We start from the raw sequence: 19,751 nt of genomic DNA on the forward strand, positions 1-19,751 counted from the left end.
AAAACTGAGTTTAAATGTATTTGGCTAAGGTGTATGTAAACTTCTGACTTCAACTGTATGCTCAAATACACTCACTGGCCACTTTATTAGGAACACCTTACATAAGTAGGTACATCTACTTATTCACGTGATTATCTAATCAGCCAATTGTGTGGCAGCAGTATAATGTATAAAATCATGCATATATGGGTCAGGAGCTTCAGTTAATGTTCACATCCACCATCAGAATGAGGAAAAATGTGATCTCCATGAATTTGACTGTGGCATGATTGTTGGTGCCGGATGGGATGGTTTGAGTATTTCTGTAAGCTGATCTCCTGGGATTTTCATGCACAACAGTCTCTAGAGTTTACTCAGAATGGTGCCAAAAACAACAACAATAACAAAACATCCAGTGAGGTCAACGGAGAATGGCCAGACCGTTCGAGCTGACAGAAAGGCTACAGTAACTCAGAAAACCACTCTTTACAATTGTAGTGAGCAGAATAGCATCTCAGAATGGACAACATGTCGAACCTTGAGGCGGATGGGCTAAAAAAGCAGATCACGTCAAACACTTTATTAGGACCATAGTGTTCCAAACAAAGAGCTCAGTGATTGATATAAATCTAATAAAGGTTTTAGATTTCTAGATGGAAATGAAAACGAGGCTTTGAGTTTAAGGGGTAGACTTACAGTCTCTTCAGTGGTATGCACCATATAAATGTGTTAGATTACATATTTTTTGGACATATGTTTTGTTTTTCTGTTTCGTCAGCTGAAAAAATAAAACAGACTGTACTTCTGTCCCTCACAGACTCGTTTTCATTTCAGTCAAAAATTAAAAATAGAACTTCTTTATAGCACAGAGTTCTATTACTAGTGTATAAGACATTTCTAACTGATAAGCATAAACGAATAAACTCAAAACTTCTAACAAATGTCTGATATACTGTGAGACTTATGAAATGACATTTATATATATAGATGTGGTGTTTCAAAATGTATATATCTCCGTTTGTCGTTTTACGAACAAGAATTTTACGTATATCTATTTCGAGTGCATTTTTTCTTTTCATTAAACTTTTAAATTTAAAATTGACGTCGTACTCTTCACGTTCCTCGCGTGATTGGCTGTGCGTTCGTTGAGGGGTGTGTCTCTGCGCTGTGGGCGGAGATAGAGTATATAGTGGGGAATTCCCAGACTTCTGTACACTCTTCTGCGTGTACGAGTATTACTGTATATCGGTTCAGCACTTTAGAGCTTGGAGACACTCGGCAAACCTAAGATAAGGGTGTTCGCTAACATGTCTGGTGAGTACCAGTATTCAATATGTAATTTTTCCACCTCTCTTTTCTCGCTCTTTTTGGGAGTTAATTATACTACGCGATCAACTGATATTTATGTTAGATGACGGAACAGCAGTTGCTTTAAGTTTTTTTTTTTAGGTAGATAATTAAAAATGTTTAAACTGCGACCACTTTTCCTTTTTAGAATTAATCTCAACATAGACTCTATTTTATCATATTGTCTCGTGTTTGTAAATCTTTACAGTGTAATTTGTCAGCCACCGCCCACATGTTCTGCATTTAAAAATCAGATTCTATATAAAATCATACAGATTCCTAGTTTTACATATTAAATTAAATGAAAAACGCAGTTGTCAATATGCAAGTGTACATTACAGAAAACTCTTGAAATAAAGGCATTATAATTCTCATTACCTGAATACGAATGTTCTGTAAACCACACACACCGATTGCATGAGCGGCAGTCCATGATGGACAAATTATCAGCAGGAAATAAAATGAGGAACTTTTAATAGCTGCTTCAGCTCTCATAATCTTATCTCTCTCTGTTCACGGTTGGATAATATAAAATGTTGTATACTAAAATTATATGTTTTGTTGTTATGTTTTGCTGATTTCACACACTGATTTATGTTCTTCTATTCTTGTTTTCTTGGAACAGTGCATCACCCCTTAATGCACAGGGACTCCCACCTAAGTAAGTTCATGGCTTAAATACAAATAGAGGTTGATCATGAGCTCTGACTAATCATTGAATAAGTTCAAACGTCACTCGCTTGCAGTTGTAAACCCAATGTAATATATAGATTTCTCTGCATTACTTCCACTTTTGTTTGCTATGTGTGGTGTGTCTACCCAAAGTAGATAAAAATGTGACTTCCTGTAAGCGACAAAACTCTCAAACAGGCAATAGTGAGTGACATCTGCACACTACACTTTTGGATCTATAAAAATGTGACTTCCTGTAAGTGCTAAAACTCTCAAACAGGCAATTGTGAGTGACATCTGCATACTACACTTTTGGACCTATCTCTGGAGGATAGGATCAAGCATAATAAACATATATGGAGAGGAAACATGAAACTTTTACAGCTTATTTTGTGATATATCACTGTTTAAGAACATACTGCATATAGACCCATAGATCTCACCCGTTTGGATCTATGTCAGAAGCAAGTGTGTTTCAATTGACCGAAGTAATGGCATGACACATGCAGCTGGGTGTGCAGGTGTTTGAGAAAGTTGTGATTAATGTATATACTTATTGGCATGATAGCACCTGGGTGAGCTCATAAAGGGTCTGTGCTGACAGGTGCAGAGAGTGTGAAATCATTTACCAGCAGGCTGTGTTGTTTGTGGTGTGGTTATGCTCAGGTCCTGTAAAAGATGTGAGGTGTTGTTTGCAGGTGTTTCGGCCCATTATGCCTTCTCTTGTTCGTGTGAATCTACATTGTTGGCACTTTCATCCATAAGTCTGCTTTTAAATGTGTTTAACATGCTTTTGCTCTGTCAGATTGACTGGACTTGTCCTTTTGAACATTTGAGTTTATGTGCAATTAAAATCTCTGATTCTGACTGAATTCATTTTTCCTGGTGCAGTGGCAAAGCCCAGTGTTCAGGTCTTTGAGCAGCCCAAACAGAGAGGCATGCGCTTCAGGTACAAATGTGAGGGACGCTCGGCAGGCAGCATACCAGGAGAAAGAAGCTCGGACAATAACAGAACCTACCCCAGCATTCAGGTACAGCAAAATCCTTTACTGACTTGTATTGAATGTCTCACAGCACTTGTACTTTATCATGAAAAGTTTCCAAGATACAACGTAAATCCTAATGTTGTCATTACTTGAAAATTGAAGTTATCTTAATCAAACATTACTTGAAATGTCAAGTTTTGGGCTCATAACTCAAATATCTATGGTCCTTGAACTTATTTAACATAAACATCCATAGATTTAAGATTTTAAGTGTTAATAACTTAAACAATAGAGTACAAATTTGAGGCTATGGGGAATACCCATAATCCCTTGTGCTTAATTAATTACGTTTCCTTGGTCAAAGGGAACATATGGAGGCATTTTAATAGTTGTTATTACGAATTCATGGAGGTTTTAGCTCTTTTGTAGTATTATTTATGTTGTTGTGTTTCAAATATAGTAATTTCATGTGATGTCACCATTAGAATGATCTCTGTCCCCTATGGCCAAGTTTGACCCTGTTAACCCTATCTAAGTTCTTCTTGTGGAGAAGGGTATAGCTGCAGACATGCTCCAAAAAGGGCTGTGAGCTCCAAATCGCCATAAAAGATATAGGGAGCCCCTAACCTTAAATGTAAGTGGAAGTGACACCCCTTTTAGAGTTGGTGCAACCCCCCTTTTGGAGTAACCACGCCCTATTTTGGAGATTCCGCCCACATTTGGAGATCTCCGGTCTGCAGCTATACCTACATGTCCTTGTGCATGTGCAACTGAACTACAGGCAAATATGCATTTCTGTGGAGAATTAAGTTTATTTTATGATCCACCTTGAATCAGTTATAATCTTCTTTATTTGAGCTTTGTTATTCTATGACCTAAATTTGAGTCAGTTCAATTGAAATTAAGTTAAAACAATAATATTTAAAGAGCAAATTTGAGTTTAGTCTACTTGCATCTATTTACCCAAGATCGTTCTATATGAACACCAAGTTCAGTTAACTTAATTAAACAAGTTTAGTAAAGTTATGCCATTACTCAGTTCAGTTGAGGGAATGTGTTTACTCAATTAATTGAGTAAAGTCAACTTATTAGGGTTTTCAGTGTACTTGAAGGGAAAGTTCTCTCAAAAGTGAAAATTGTCACCCTCATGTTGTTCCAAACCAATATGACTTTCTTTTTTGGAACACAAAGGAAGATCAGCAGAATGTTAGGGACTGACAGCCTGAGTCACCATTTGTTGTCACTGTATCACTGTATTTTACAATAAAAGTGAGTGGACTGAGGCTCTCAGTTCCTAAAATTCTGCTTAACATCTAACTTTGTGCTCCAAAAGAAAGCCATATGGGTTTGGAACAACATAAGGTGAGTAAATGATGACCAGATTTTCATTTAGTGGGTGAATTATCCCTTTTAAGCATCTTTAGTGACATAAGATAAAAGAATTACTGAGAGCATTTACTAACTTCTCTCTTCCTATCAGATTCTAAATTTCACCGGGAAAGGAAAAGTATGTGTTTCCTTGGTGACCAAAAGCGAACCATACAAACCACATCCGCATGACCTGGTGGGTAAAGACTGCAAGGATGGTTATTATGAGGCAGAATTTGGACCTGAACGCAGAGTCATTGCGTAAGTTGATACTTGAACTAATAAAATGTCAGAATAATTTCAGTCACAAAGGCAAAGTCTTTCGCTGCATATAGAGGTCAGCAGTGAAAGGCTGCATTAAAGCCATGGATTAATGGATACATTATCTGCATATTTTGCTGCAATATCATTTTTGTCCTGTGACCATTTTCCTTTTAATGAAATGAAACATCTCTGTACCATACCCCACATCAAAGCCATTCCTGTGTGCTTTCCGTATTACTACAACCCCCCCACACACACACTACCACAGTTCTCCACCGAAGGGCTGTCCATTCTTCTTTGAAAAAAGAAAAAGGAAAAAAAAGCATGTTGATTCAGAGTAGGGAGCCAAGCAGGGGATTCCCCTGGTATGCAAAATGAGAACCTTAGAGCTCCAGTCTGCCCTCAATTTTAAACAGTATGTCAGTATGGTTAGTTCTAACCTCACTCTTCCTGTCAGCTTTAGCCTTTAGGATGAGTGTACAAGGTGGAGAATACATGAGCTAAACAAATCTAGGCATAAATCAGACAGCACAACAAATCTATCTAAAAATTAAACAAAACAAAATTTAACAGATTGTTTATTGGTTTGTTTTCCCAGTTTCCAAAACCTAGGCATTCAGTGTGTGCGAAGGAGAGAAGTAAGAGATGCCATAATGCAGAGGGTTGCACGATGCATCAACCCATTCAATGGTGAGATCTACCAGCACTCTTTCTCTAATCATTTATCTATATTACTGGCCCAGTTCCTTTCGTTATTACTCTTGTAATCAGACACTCGTAATTTAGATGACATTGTAAGGCCAGCATTTTTTTTTTTTTTTACATATTTCTCTTTTTCCTGCCTCCAATACTGTATGACACAAACTGTCATCTGACAATGCAGTTAGAATTGGACAAAGAATCACTTCTCATTATTTAGTGAAGCTGTTGCAAAACTGACAGTGGTATTGTGTGGCATATGATCAGGGGGAATTTATTCAGACAAGGAGGAAGGGCCTTTCTTTCTGCAGTGATCATCAAGAGGAACTATACGATTTTGTGTAACAGATCACTTTAGTGGCCATTGTCGGCTCAGAGTAAACAAATCAGCCAAATATTATTATAATTACTCTGAGCAGGCAATGGCCACTAAAGTTATCCGTTAAGCAAATCTTTGTATATTTTATAGTTTCTTTTGCAATTCTGTGCAGGCTATAGGGTGTAAAGTACGTTCACTGCAAAACTCTTTTCTTAATTCTTATTTGTGTCTTGTTTTCCAGTAAAAATATCAAAACATCCCCTACACAAGATACATTTATTTGAAGTAAAATTGTGCAAGATAATAAGACTTGTTTGTTGAGAATACTGTATCTATTTATCTATCATATAATAAGTTTATTTTTCTTACCCTACTGGCAAACTGTGTTTTCTTTCTTTAAGCATAAAACTCACAAAATTTTGTTAGATTTGCACTTAAAACAGAAATAAAAATCTTAAAAAAAACTTAATTCAAGATATATTCTTATATTCAAGATATATTCTTCATAAATTCTTTATAAGCAAGTCATAGTATCTTACACAATTTTGCTTCTCAGGTATGTTTATCTGGTTTTAAGGATGTTTATATACTTTTACTGGAAGACATAAAAAGTATTAACAAAATTATTTTTGCAGTGTGTTAGTAGATCTACAGAATCACTGTTTAAAATCCTAGCAGTACCCTGATATTTGCATTTGATTGATTGATAAAATATTTCCCTATGTTCTCTACTTTACACCAGATACACTTATGTTCTAGATTGTGTATTACTGTGGTTTACTCTAGTCTAGAAATTCAGTTTTCCGGGACTGCTAATATTGCACTCTAAAAAAGGATTTTTGCTACTTGTTCAATTTACTTAATTAGAATGAACTAAAGCAACACAGTTCTAGAACATTTTGTAATGAAACTTGATTTCATTGCGTTCTATCCATTTAAATCTGTAAAATGGAAGTTTACTTAATCCATTAAACTACATTCTGTAGTGCTACCAACCAGCATGTATTTAGCAGGCTAACATACACTCTCATATGTTAGCATATAAAATAAATAAAAGAGATTTACTTGAGTCACACTAACATTTTGTTGGGTTTACCCAATTCAATTAGGTTCTTTTTACACAAAGTGTTTGTGTTGAGATTACATAATAATTTTAAATTAAGAAAACTAATTTAAAACACGTGGAACCACAGTCCATGACTGAATCAAGTTCAGCCAAAAAGCCCAATAAACACTAGCTGGCATTTTGAAATGAGGCTGGAAAAAAAGATAAATAATATCCTACAAATGTTCAATGATTGATTCAATAAGCAACATTAAATTAATTCCAGATTATGTTGACTCTTAGTATGGAATCAGTGTATAGTGTGATACTAGCCAAATGAGATTTGAGTAATTGTGAAAGTGTTGAAACAGGTCGTCACACTATATGGCTGATGAACGCACGGAATGTCAGATTGTGAACTTGACACTATGCAGCAGGCACTGTGGTGTTCTGTTTTTGCTTCCTCATGCTTATTCTGCTGCTCTCTGTGGTGACGGGCTGTTTGGGGGGGCTGCTCTCACTTCTGCTGTTATAACCAAATGAAGAGCTCTTTCTTTGGCTGTCTAACATTGAGAAATTAGGTATAAATTAGTCACGGTGGCAGTAGTAGTGAGATTGGTTTTGATATTACTTTTGAAGTTTGGTCATGTGTTGAAGGGATGACCTGCCAGCGATGACCTCATTTGCAGTGACGTTATCCCACAATGATTTCAGTGATGACACATTATAGTATACAGTAGGCGATATACTGTCATTGATTTCAAATATTGACTAAGTAGTCGATTTTTATTTTTTATTTTTTAACCTTTTATTTTTTTTTTATCATTGTACAACAGCATATTTTTTCTGTAATATTTTTTAAAAAAAAGTTACGAAAATGTTACGGTAATGAGAATCATCATTGTAAACAATGGGAATAGTAAAATTAAAACGTCCATACACTAATGAGAACTGGAGGGTAAAATGTACTTAAGTGTCCTGAAAATAATGTCAATATGCAAAACATCTTACTTCCATTTTCTTTATGCAATATAAATTTGGGGTTAAAAATGACAAGGACAATTTTTTAAAAGGTTTCGTGAGAATCTACTGGTTTATATGGATATACAGTTGAAGTCAGAAATTTACATACACTTAGGTTGAAGTGATTAAAACTCATTTTTAACCACTCCACAGATTTCATATTAGCAAACTATAGTTTTGGCAAGTTGTTTAGGACATCTACTTTGTGCATGACATGTAATTTTTCCAACAATTGTTTACAGACAGATTGTTTCACTTTTAATTGACTATATCACAATTAAATTGGGTCAGAAGTTTACATACACTAAATTAACTGTGCCTTTAAGCAGCTTGGAAAATACCACAAAATGATGTCAAGACTTTAGACAATTAGCCAATTAACTTCTGATACTGAATTGGAGGTGTACCTGTGGATGTATTTTAAGGCCTACCTTCAAACTCAGTGCCTCTTTGCTTGACATCATGGGAAAATCAAAAGAAATCAGCCAAGACCTCTGAAAAAAAAAACTGTGGACCTCCACAAGTCTGGTTTATCCTTGGGAGCAATTTCCAAATGCCTGAAGGTACCACGTTCATCTGTACAAACAATAGTACGCAAGTATAAACACCATGGGACCACACAGTCACGCCGCTCAGGAAGGAGACGCATTCTGTCTCCTAGAGATGAATGGAGTTTGGTGCAAAAAGTGTAAATCAATCCCAGAACAACAGCAAAGGACTTTGTGAAGATGCTGGAGGAAACAGGTAGACATATATCTATATCCACAGTAAAACGAGTCCTATATTGACATAACCTGAAAGGCTGCTCAGCAAAGAAGAAGCCAATGCTCCAAAACCACCATAAAAAGCCAGACTACAGTTTGCAAGTGCACATGGGGACAAAGATATTACTTTTTGGAGAAATGTCCTCTGGTCTGATGTAACAAAAATGGAACTTTTTGGCCATAATGACCATCGATATGTTTGGAGGAAAAAGGGTGAGGCTTACAAGCTGAAAAACACTTCCCAACTGTGAAGCATGGAGGTGGCAGCATCATGTTGTGGGGGTGCTTTGCTGCAGGAGGGACTGGACAACAAAGTCAATGTATTGGAGTGGCCATCACAAAGCCCCTCAATCAAATAGAAAATTTGTGGGCAAAACTGAAAAAGCGTGTGCGAGCAAGGAGGCCTACAATCCTGACTCAGTTACACCAGTTCTGTCTGGAGGAATGGGCCAAAATTCCAGCAATGTATTGAAAGCTTGTGGAAGGTTACCCAAAACGTTTGACCCAAGTTAAACAATTTAAAGGCAATGCTACCAAATACTAACAAAGTGTATGTAAACTCCTGACCCACTGGGAATGTGATGAAAGAAATAAAAGCTGAAAGGAATCATTCTCTCTACTATAATTCTGACATTTCTCATTCTTAAAATAAAGTAGTGATCCTAACTGACCGAAGACAGGGAATGTTTTCTATGATTAAATGTCATGAATTGTGAAAAACCGAGTATTTGGCTAAGGTGTATGTAAACTTCTGACTTCAACTGTATTTATCCTGTTCTTGTAGCTAAACTGGTAGAGAATGGTGCTAGCAACCCCATGATCATGGGTTTGATTCCCAGAGAGCACACATACTTATGAAATGTATAGTTAGAATGCACTTCGGATAAAAGTGTTTTCAAAATGCATAAATCATGTGAAAAAGTATCTAGTTTTACAAACACATATGGTGTCTGTGAGGTTGTAGATAGCTGAATTTGCCATGATGGTGTTGCTTTGTGCAGCTGAGTGGGTGCGATACTCTATATGGTTTTAGATGTCACAGATGGTGGGTTCAGGTGGCGAGAGATGAGCATTGGGGTTGAGAATGGTGGTATGCCTACAGAATGGAGAGTTTTCACCTGCCTGCCCCCATTTCTCTCTCATGCACTCTGTCTCTCTGTATCTCTCACCCTGTGCTTTACCTTCCACCAGCCCACGCTAACCTAAATCATCACCCACATTCTACTGCTGTCCACTCGTTCCTCTTGCTCTCTGACTTCGATAAACTCAGAACAGACGTACACAAATATACACAAATAGAACCACACCACTCCTCACACTTGCCTTTCTCACCCTTCACCTCTCGCTATCTCACGCACCCACTCATCTCCTCCCACCTTATCTCTGTTCCTCTCTTTGCTATACATCTGTTCATCATGCTCCTCACTCTTCTGCTTGTTTGTCCTCATCTCCACCTTTCTTTCCCTCTTTTGGGCTTGTGGTCTGACAAAGGTGTCTCTGCACGTCAGGACCCCAGGCCGCCCACTCGAGTCGTCAGCGATATTCTGTCACCCAAGCTCTCTCACTCTAACCCGCTGCGATAATTCCACCTGCTGTGACCTCAGAGCGCTTGAAGCTCATCATGACTGTGGGCGGGATAGCCACGGAGTGAGCAGAGACAGAGAGTGACAGAGACCTGAGAGTGAGAGGGGGCGGAGTTGCACACACTGAGAAATGTCTTCACGAGCACCCGTGTGGGTTGTGTGCTTGTAGGGTGATGTGTGAGTGGCATAACTGGGGATGTTGCTGAATAGAATTAGCAATTACGTTACATTGGCCCTTTCTTTTCTGACATGGAGTAACTCGAATGAACTGACCTGGTTTTCATTCTTGTGCCTGGCTGCTCGTTGTTTCATTTTCTTCTCTATCTTCCCCTTTCCCACTTTACCTTATTCACATTCATTCACAGACTCTTTGGCCCTGTTTACACCTGGTATTAAAGGGATAGTTCCACCACAAATGAAAATTCTGTCATCATTTAGGCCACATGCACTAATCTGTTTTCAGTTTCCTAACGTCATTGTTTTCCAAAGTATTCAGTAATGGAGAGCGTTTTCTAAATGCTCCATTATCGATGGAGGAAAATACTGTTGTAGCGAAATTAAACTGTTGCCTTCTGGGGTTTTGGAGTATTTGGGGATAGTTCACCCAAAAGTCTTAATTTACTCACCCTCATGGTTTTTTTTTTTTTTCTTCTGTGGAACACAAAATGACATGTTAGGCAGAATGTTAGTCTCAGTCTTCATTCACTTTCATTGTATGGAAAAAAGATTCACTGAAAGTGAATGGTGACTGAGGCTAACATATATGCACTTTCCATTTTTTTTCTAAATGGACGAATATTTTACTTTACAAAACTGCACATAACTGGTAGTTTAACCGAAAGTTTAAACCCTTGTTTAAGCTTAATGGTTGATTGACAGGTCAGTAGGCTAAACTTTATTGTTGTCAGGGACTCATCAGGATGCAGATTTCTGAAAAGTACGATGGCAGGGGAAGACTCATATTTTTGAGGAACGCACTACCTGGTCTGTTAGGGTTAGGGATGGGTTATAGTTTCTCTGACCATTCAGGTAGCGCTTTCATGATGAATATTAATGAATTTAATCAGATAAGATCCAATAAAGTATGGCTTTCTTCATGAATATAAATTATTTTCCCCCTGCCATCCTACATTTCAGAAATTCACCATCAGGACAGATTAGCATTTACACTACAAATGCGATGCGGTCATATGCGTTTTTGACTACCTACAAATGTGGCTTGAATGATCCAATTACAATCGTTTTGGACACCGTTTACACCTGTAGTGCTGTTTACTTGTGATCAGATCACTTAAGACCAATACCAGGTGTAAAAAGTCACTTAAGTGTGTCCGCTAGGTTCAAATGGACAGACCCAGCTTTCGTTCTCATGTCTGGGTGCTCTGCTTGTTCCTCTTTCCTCCTTTAACTCATTCACAAGACTCTCTGCTTATCCCCTGCTCTGTCCACATTATCTCTTTTGACACCCAAATGACACGTAGGATTAATGTGTTGATATTTTTTGCAATGTTCAAATTGTTTTGTATTCACAGTTCCCCGGGAACAGCTGCTACAGACTGAGGAGTATGATCTGAATGTGGTGCGTCTATGCTTCCAAGTTTACCTGCAAGATGAGACTGGGCTGTACAACATCACACTGCCTCCCATCGTCTCAAATCCCATCTATGATAACAGTGAGTTGCTACAAAGCTATAAGAAACACATAACATTAAAGGGATAGTTCACCCCAAAATGTGTATATTTACACATGATATTTTAAATCTTAATGACTTTATTCCTCCGTAGAACACAAAAGGAGATATTAGGCAGTATCTTTGCCACATTCACTATCATAGTAGGGAAAAGAGAAGCAATGAAAGTGAATGGTGACTGTCTAAAATTCTTCCCAACATCTCCTTTTGTGTTCCACGGAGAAAAGAAAGTCACTGAGGTTTGGAACAACTTAAGGGTGAGTGAATGAAGACAGAATTTTCATTTTTGGGTGAACTATCCCCAAATACTAAAAAAAAACAAAAAAACAAAACAAAAGGCAACAGTTTGGAAGCAATTTTACCTAATCTACATGTGGTATTTGACTGTTATGCAAGGCACTACTGCCTCACTGCATCAGAGCATGAAGATATAGCAGTGGCATTGGCTTCATTGGCTGCTCTGTGCTTTGCTTAGGTGACAGAGCTGTCAGTAGGCCACACCACACACTGCAGGAAGCGAGCATGGTCCATTTCAACACTTCCTCACGTGATGGTTGTGTAAACAGCAAGCAGAACAGCAGCGCTTGCAGAGTGTTATTGTGTGATGTGCGATGCTAAATCTAGGTAGATAAAAAAAGCTCAGGCCATTGCGGGGGTAAAGAGTTAAACCTCTTTCAAGTGCATGTAAGAGGCTGATACCTCAAGCCATTCTCGTGAAAATGAAGTAAAATGGACTTCTTTTGAAAAATAATTAGCTTAAAAACATTTTGGCAGATGCTCCAAAGAAGCTTACGGAAGCATGTATGACCTGAAATATTTTATGTAGTTCATATTTTTTATATGTTCAGCTGTGCTAAGCCATCACAAAATCAGTCTCACACTAACACCAGAAAAGAGGAAGGAATAAACAACTCCACCCGCATTCTCAAAATAATTTAAGTTTGGCTGCTTTTTAGAAGGCTTTAATGTTTGAGGACTTCAAGTTTTTTTAAGGTGTGCCACTGTCTGCAAATAACTGTGATAAAGTCAAAGAATGTGAAACATTATTTCCTAATGCTGATGATGCATATTTGTGTTGATTTAATGAGCTCTAAGACATTCTAATCTTTTATCTCAATGGCTTGTGCTGTTTTCAGGGGCCCCAAACACAGCTGAACTGCGAATTTGCAGAGTGAACAAAAACAGTGGCAGTGTGAAGGGAGGTGATGAGATCTTCCTCTTATGTGACAAAGTGCAGAAAGGTAAAGGACTGTTTCAAACCTTTAGAACACTTAAAGCTGCTTTAAGCAATTTTGCTGTTTTTTTAACTTCGCTAAACTTAGCCACTGAATTTGACCACTCCCATCCTTTCAACAACACGCCCTCTCTCCAAAACCCTGCCCCCTAAAGACATGTCAGCAAACCCAATGTTAGCAAACCAAAACATGCAAAAGGATGGACAGGCAAGGATTGTTTCTTATTGGTTGAAAAACACTCCTTTGACTCTTTGGGGTTTACAGAGCGTAGGGTTTTTACAGAGACAGGTGTAATATCTCAGGACACACATTTCAGTGATATCTATCAGGTAGTAGGACCATTTTATACGTAGAATAACAACAACAAAAAAAGCTTACAGCACCTTTAATAAATGAATACATTGCACACCCAGGCTGAAGTTGAGATTTAAAACTTATTTTGGTATTCATTCATTTATTTATTCAATGCATTCCATATGTACGTTACGCATTAGCTTTCCTATCATTCATCGTCAATTCTGTTTTTAAATCATATGTCCATTTTTCTTTATGCCATTCTGTATTTAACCCATTTCTTTGTTCACGTCAACCTTGACGTACACTAGATGATATTGAAGTGAGGTTCTTCACTCAGAGCTGGGAGGCCAAAGGCTCATTCTCTCAAGCAGATGTGCACAGGCAAGTGGCCATAGTGTTCAAGACACCCGCCTACTGTGACACAACCATCACAGCTCCTGTCACAGTGCGAATGCAGCTGCGCCGGCCGACAGACCAGGAGGTCAGTGAGCCCATGGAGTTCAGATACCTGCCCGATGACAAAGGTAAAGGATTGAAATATCCTCTCATTAGCTACATATGTCCCACAGAATGCTTCTTTTGCAAAATCAATAAAAAGGTTTTTTAGTTCACTAAAAAACCCCAGTTACAATATGCCTGACAACACCTTAACACGCCTCACAGCTTCTGGCACACTGTAATTTGGAGTGACGAGACCAAAATAGAGCTTTATGGGCACAACCATAAGCGCTATGTTTGGAGAGGGGTCAACAAGGCCTATAGTGAAAAGAATACCATCCCCACTGTGAAGCATGGTGGTGGCTCACTGATGTTTTGGGGGTGTGTGAGCTCTAAAGGCATGGGGAATCTTGCATTGATGGCAAGATGAATGCAGCATGTTATCAGAAAATACTGGCAGACAATTTGCATTCTTCTGCATGAAAGCTGCACATGGGACGCTCTTGGACTTTCCAGCATGACAGTGACCCTAAGCACAAGGCCAAGCTGACCCTCCAGTGGTTACAGCAGAACAAGGTGAAGGTTCTGGAGTGGCCATCACAGTCTCTTGACCTTAATATCATCGAGCCACTCTGGGGAGATCTCAAACGTGCGGTTCATGCAAGACGACCAAAGACTTTACATGACCTGGAGGCATTTTGCCAAGACGAATGGGCAGCTAAACCACCTGCAAGAATTTGGGGCCTCATTGACAACTATTACAAAAGACTGCACGCTGTCATTGATGCTAAAGGGGGCAATACATAGTATTAAGAACTAATTGTATGCAGATTTAGAACAGGGGTCATTTCATTTTTTTCTTTGTTGCCATGTTTTGTTTTATGATTGTGCCATTCTTATAACCAATAGTTGAATATGAATTCCATAAGAAATAAAAGAAATGAGTTTTGCCTGCTTACTCATGTTTTCTTTAAAAATGGTACATATTTGACCAATTCTCCAAGAGTATGCAAACTTTTGAGCACAACTGTATATTTAATTTTCGTTTCTTTTATAATATTTTTTTTTATTGTAGATCCCTATGGCTGTCAAGAGAAGAAGCGAAAAATTGAAAGCCTGATGAAATCCTTCCCTAGCTTTTCCCAAGGAGCCATGAGCTCTGCAAACAGACTGAAAGCAGTACCTTCAGCCACTATGATGAGTCAGAGAATTAAAACTGGTAAGAGACATGGCAATTTTCACAGATCTAGCCTATCCTAAATAACAATACATCAATATTTTCTGTATATATATATATATACATATTTTATTATTACATTAAATAGCATGTTCATCTTTTTACAGAACCAACAAATTATTATCATCCGCCCAACCGTGGTGTGTTGCGAACAAATCCGTCAAACTATTATAACAAAGCCCCTCCGTCCCGCCCCATGATGCCACCTCTCTCCGAAACTCCAGTTCCTGCGACACTCAACCAAACATGGCCCAACCCAGTCGTTAATGCCACTGGAACCAGTAATGGGGTGAGCCTACAGCAAGTTAACCCAAGTCCCAGGATGCCCACCACAGCGGAAGGCAGTGGTAACAGCCTCCCCCTACTGACTTCTATGGATCTGGATCTGGAGTTTCTTCAGTCCAATGGCCAAACAGCCAGCCAGCCTCGACATGAGCAGCAGAGCCAACAGATCCAGCAATCCCAACAGCCACCTCAACGGCAGGAGCCCCTGCAAGGAGCAGACGGAGCCCCTACCTGGTACTATGGCCTCCAACAGTCCCAAAACACACAGAATGGGGCAGCAGGCACAGGCGTGTCATTAGGAGTGGGCTACCAGTATGCAAGCAGCTTAGATGATGAGATCCTACAAAGCTTCATGGGCAGCCATCAGACAGGCCTCCACTTGAAACAGGAGACTCAAGGCCCTAACAACATGGCTATGCTGGGCTCCACCTGCACCCAGTCCTCTGACTGTACACAGTCCTTCACTGCCCTGCTGAACTGCCCCAACACCATTGGAAGTACTCAGGAGACCATAAGACAAATGGAGGCCAGTGGCCCAAATCAGAGGGGTCCTCAGATACCATTCTCCACCACCGGCATGGGGCAGGAGAACCACTTTGATTCTTTATCCTGGCCGTACTTCCCTGAATAGTGAAATCATAACTATTCAAGATTAATTCAAAGGATGTACATATTTGCAACTAAGAGCAGGATTTTGTCTTTAAATGTAGGCTCTGATTTGTGTTAACTGAATGTACAGTATTTTCTGAATATCAGGTGGGCTCGTTGTCATAGAATGAGGCCAGTACTGTAAAATTCTGCCACCATTTTGGCAATGCAGTTAAATTTTAAGAAACGTTTATGTACATAACTGTCTGATGATCATGTTTGAGAAGTTTGGGATCATTCATCCACAAACTCTCAAGTGTGGCAAGGGAATTGTGTTCCTTAAAGTGGGAACTTACAGGGAATTGTCCCTGGGTAATGGCTATGTCATTTTTAGCAAGCTTCATATCCAAGGTTCTCAGAAATACTGTTTTTTAACAAGTTTATACAAAGTCTTTCATTGGTAGCTCAAAAGTGATTTTATGACTTTAGAAACAAATACCAATGTTTTGTTATATTTTCACTTTATTCAACATACACTTTTTGTAATTATGAATTTTCCCTTTACATTGCATTTTCTGTGGTTGAATTTTTTTGTATTTTTATCAAAATTAAAATTTATACTACTGAATGTGTATTTTGTGATCTTTTGATTTTGATTGCCATTGGATGTATCTATGTCAAGTTTCTCCTTTACAGAATCTGGTTCTCTATAACACATTGAGTTGATGCTATGGTGATGCAATTAGCATGTGTTTCTATCAATCAGAATAAGATATTTTCTCATTGTATCATTCAAGTGGTTTCACAACACCCAACATATATATATACTATATACACTACCAGTCAAAAGTTTTGAAACACTTACTCATTATTTATTATAATTTTTTTTTTCTTCACATTTTAGAATAATAGTAAAGCCATCAAAACTATGGAATAACATAAATGGAACTATGGGAATTATGTTGTGATTAAACAAAATCCAAAATAAACTTATATTTTAGCATCTTCAAAGTAGTCACCCTTTGCCTAGAATTTGCAGACATGTACTCTTGACATTTCAACTTCTTGAGGTATCACCCTGGGATGCTTTATAAACAGTATTGAAGGAGTTCCCATCTATGTTGGCACTTATTGGCTGATTTTCTTTATTATTTGGTCCAAGTCATCAATTTCAAAAACTTTTTTTATTTTTTATTACATTTTAGTTTTATAATGAAATAAATTAATATGGTGGCACAAATATATTTTTGTCTACAAAACTAATTTCAAACATTTACGCATACGCCTTCAGATCAAAAGATTTTTAAGATCATGGGAAACATTTCAGTCAAGTGTTTCAAAATTTTTGACAGGTAGTGTATATACAGTAATGTAATAAAACACATGGTTGGGCTGCTTAATCAATTGTTTGTGAAATGTTGGAATTTGTTTGCTCCTTAGTTAACTTGCCATGATTTAGAAATATACTCTTTTCCTTTTAGTTTCTCTTTTGGTGTAATTTCACTATAAACAATATGGAACAACTTCATGTAAACTCCTTTTTGAACATTCATGCAAACAGCATTAAATCTGATGTTTTGCAGACATCCTTACAGGCTGTTATCTATTTTGTATGATCTACTCAAAATGGATTATGTAATATCTATGCCTTCTATGAGCTGATGTTCAGTTGTTTTCCATCCATCAAATACACTACCATCAATCATTGATTGCTGTCTATTCTACGCACATAATTAACCACTATAAATACAGAGATACAAATGGGGTGTTAACGTTATTTGGCATTATTGACCTTCAGCAATAATAATAGCCAAATCATTTTGTTATGTGCCTTAATTATTGTGATAAAGGGGTATTTTTAAGCATTAAGTGTCAAGTTTAGTTGAGCCACTTGTGACAGTTTAGTCCTCAGAATTCAGTGTGTGAATCTTTCATTTTTCAGCTAAAAAGAGTAAGGCTCAGTAAAACGGCATTTTAAGTTAACATATACGTCAATACACGGAGTAAATAATTAATCTTCTTCAAGATTGCGACAATGCCCGCCACATTTCACAACGTTGTGTGGTTTACTGCTAGATTGAACCAGAGGCAATAAGAGCTCCTTTCCCCATAGAGACGTCAATACCTGTGAATACAGGACACACTTTAAGACACCCTTCTTATGGTCTTATCTGGAAGATATGCTGTTTAAAATTGCGGCTTCCTGTCTGTCAGTAGCAAACCACAATGGAGCTCCTAAACAGAAAAACAATTGTGTTATATGCAGGGAAAGCAAAAGCATTTCAGTGAAGCAGGACTTAGGGACCATGGGATCTTGGTCAGCTCTGTGTCATGAAAATATTTTACAGTTTCGATTGTTCTGTTTGCATTAATGAAGGCAAAGGTAACAGGTTAATGAGTGAATGGAGTTTTCTTTGATCATATCAAAGGCCTCTGGCTGATGCTGTCGTAACTACCATAATGATGTAGCCTAATAATCGCACAAATCTAAGGGAAGTACTTGAAGATATTTCAGTAAGAAAAATAGTGACGTTTGTTTGTTTTACCTTCCTGGAAATAATGAAAAGGTAATATTTGAAAATCATTTTGCTGATGCAAAAAAATTATTGAATATAATGCAGGTGAAATACAGTTTCCCATAAAAGTTTTGGTCTCTACTGGGGCAGAAAAATTGTAACCACAATGCTTAAATGGCTACAGAATCCTCTGCATTTTGAAAATAACAGTCATAGCTATACTTATTTTCCAGCATTTGCTTTGTCATATCCGTAAGTGGGTCCTTGTGTGTTTCTGTATTTGACATGAATTAAATATAAACTTGTCAAAAATTCATTACCTTGTTACCCACACTCAACAATGAGCAGGAGTAAAAAGAGATTACAAAGTCTTTTGTCACTTTTGTGTCAACATTAGTTAGAATGATACATGTTTGGTCAAAGCATTCTGCCCTGGAACAAAGCCAGGGCAAAACAATAGAGCCAAACTTCTCAGTTCCAGTCAAGCTCCTCCCCTGCCCTCCGTCATAAGCACACACACACACACACACACACACACACTCACACACACACACACGAATCGTTGCATGATGGGAAATGAATGACACGCCTCACAGAGCTGCCTTTTCTTATGCTCTGAACTCACCAGGAGAATGAGGAAGTTCAGAAGGAAAGCTCAAATTACAGCCTAATAATGTACTCTGTCTGCAAAAAACATCTAAAGATTTCACAGTCCTTATTAAATTGTGAATGAGGATTCAATGATAAAACGAAATGTTCAATGTCAAGGTTTTCTTTATAGTTGGTGTCTGTGAGAGACTGTGATTTCTTTATAAAGAAGATAGAACAGGGAAAAGCAATGAATGGATTGATAAATGAATAGCTGATTCACATGGATTTACTCAGTATTGGAATATTGCTGTTTGTTTTGAACATGAAAATTCTGTTCCGTTTGTTTCATGCATAACAAATGAAACAGGATATTTTGTGTATAGCTCGACTGACCAATAGCAGACAAAACACATCTCTTTCAAACTATTCTGATCTTAAGGTCTTACAAAGGGCAAGAAGCAAAGGTCATGACTCACATCTGAATTAACACGGAATTCACTTGCAACCAAGCAAAATCTACATTACAAAACTTTAAAGTCAAAGGTATTCATGAAACAATTTTGCTTGGAGAAAGAGAGGCATGTGTAACTATCCTGAAGTTCTGTCTAATTATATATTGCTTGTGTGTTTGATTGAAATTCTTACCTTATGTGTAATGAATGCAGATTTCAGTGCAGAGGGAAAATCCCTGTTACCTAGCTAAGAACATTATGTGCATGCAATTTTTCAGCTCACTGGTGATCACCTATTAGATCTGACCTGTCCGTCCTTCTGACCTCCTACATATACACAAATACCATTATACACCTGACATAACAATGGAA

The 19,751-nt window shown here is 37.9% G+C and overlaps 1 protein-coding gene across 1 annotated transcript; it reads left to right on the forward strand.

The window, feature by feature from the left end:
• Nucleotides 1–1,180: 1,180 nt before the first annotated feature.
• On the forward strand, nucleotides 1,181–16,448 carry LOC127412067 (proto-oncogene c-Rel-like). The gene is made up of 10 exons (XM_051648107.1): nucleotides 1,181–1,293; nucleotides 1,952–1,987; nucleotides 2,890–3,029; nucleotides 4,465–4,613; nucleotides 5,215–5,306; nucleotides 11,582–11,722; nucleotides 12,877–12,981; nucleotides 13,581–13,796; nucleotides 14,786–14,929; nucleotides 15,055–16,448. Exons 1-10 carry the CDS (start codon nucleotides 1,287–1,289, stop codon nucleotides 15,861–15,863), a joined length of 1,839 nt encoding a protein of 612 aa, XP_051504067.1. The 5' UTR covers nucleotides 1,181–1,286; the 3' UTR covers nucleotides 15,864–16,448.
• Nucleotides 16,449–19,751: the final 3,303 nt, after the last annotated feature.

Source organism: Myxocyprinus asiaticus, chromosome 21, assembly GCF_019703515.2.
Source record: "Myxocyprinus asiaticus isolate MX2 ecotype Aquarium Trade chromosome 21, UBuf_Myxa_2, whole genome shotgun sequence".
Taxonomy (NCBI): domain Eukaryota; kingdom Metazoa; phylum Chordata; class Actinopteri; order Cypriniformes; family Catostomidae; genus Myxocyprinus; species Myxocyprinus asiaticus.

What these genes read in the sequence shown, in the direction of transcription:
- LOC127412067 (XM_051648107.1), top strand. An exon ending in ATGCATCAACCCATTCAATG is followed by an intron (nt 5,307 to 11,581) that starts GTGAGATCTACC and finishes TTGTATTCACAG; the next exon opens with TTCCCCGGGAACAGCTGCTA. An exon ending in GAGTCAGAGAATTAAAACTG is followed by an intron (nt 14,930 to 15,054) that starts GTAAGAGACATG and finishes ATCTTTTTACAG; the next exon opens with AACCAACAAATTATTATCAT.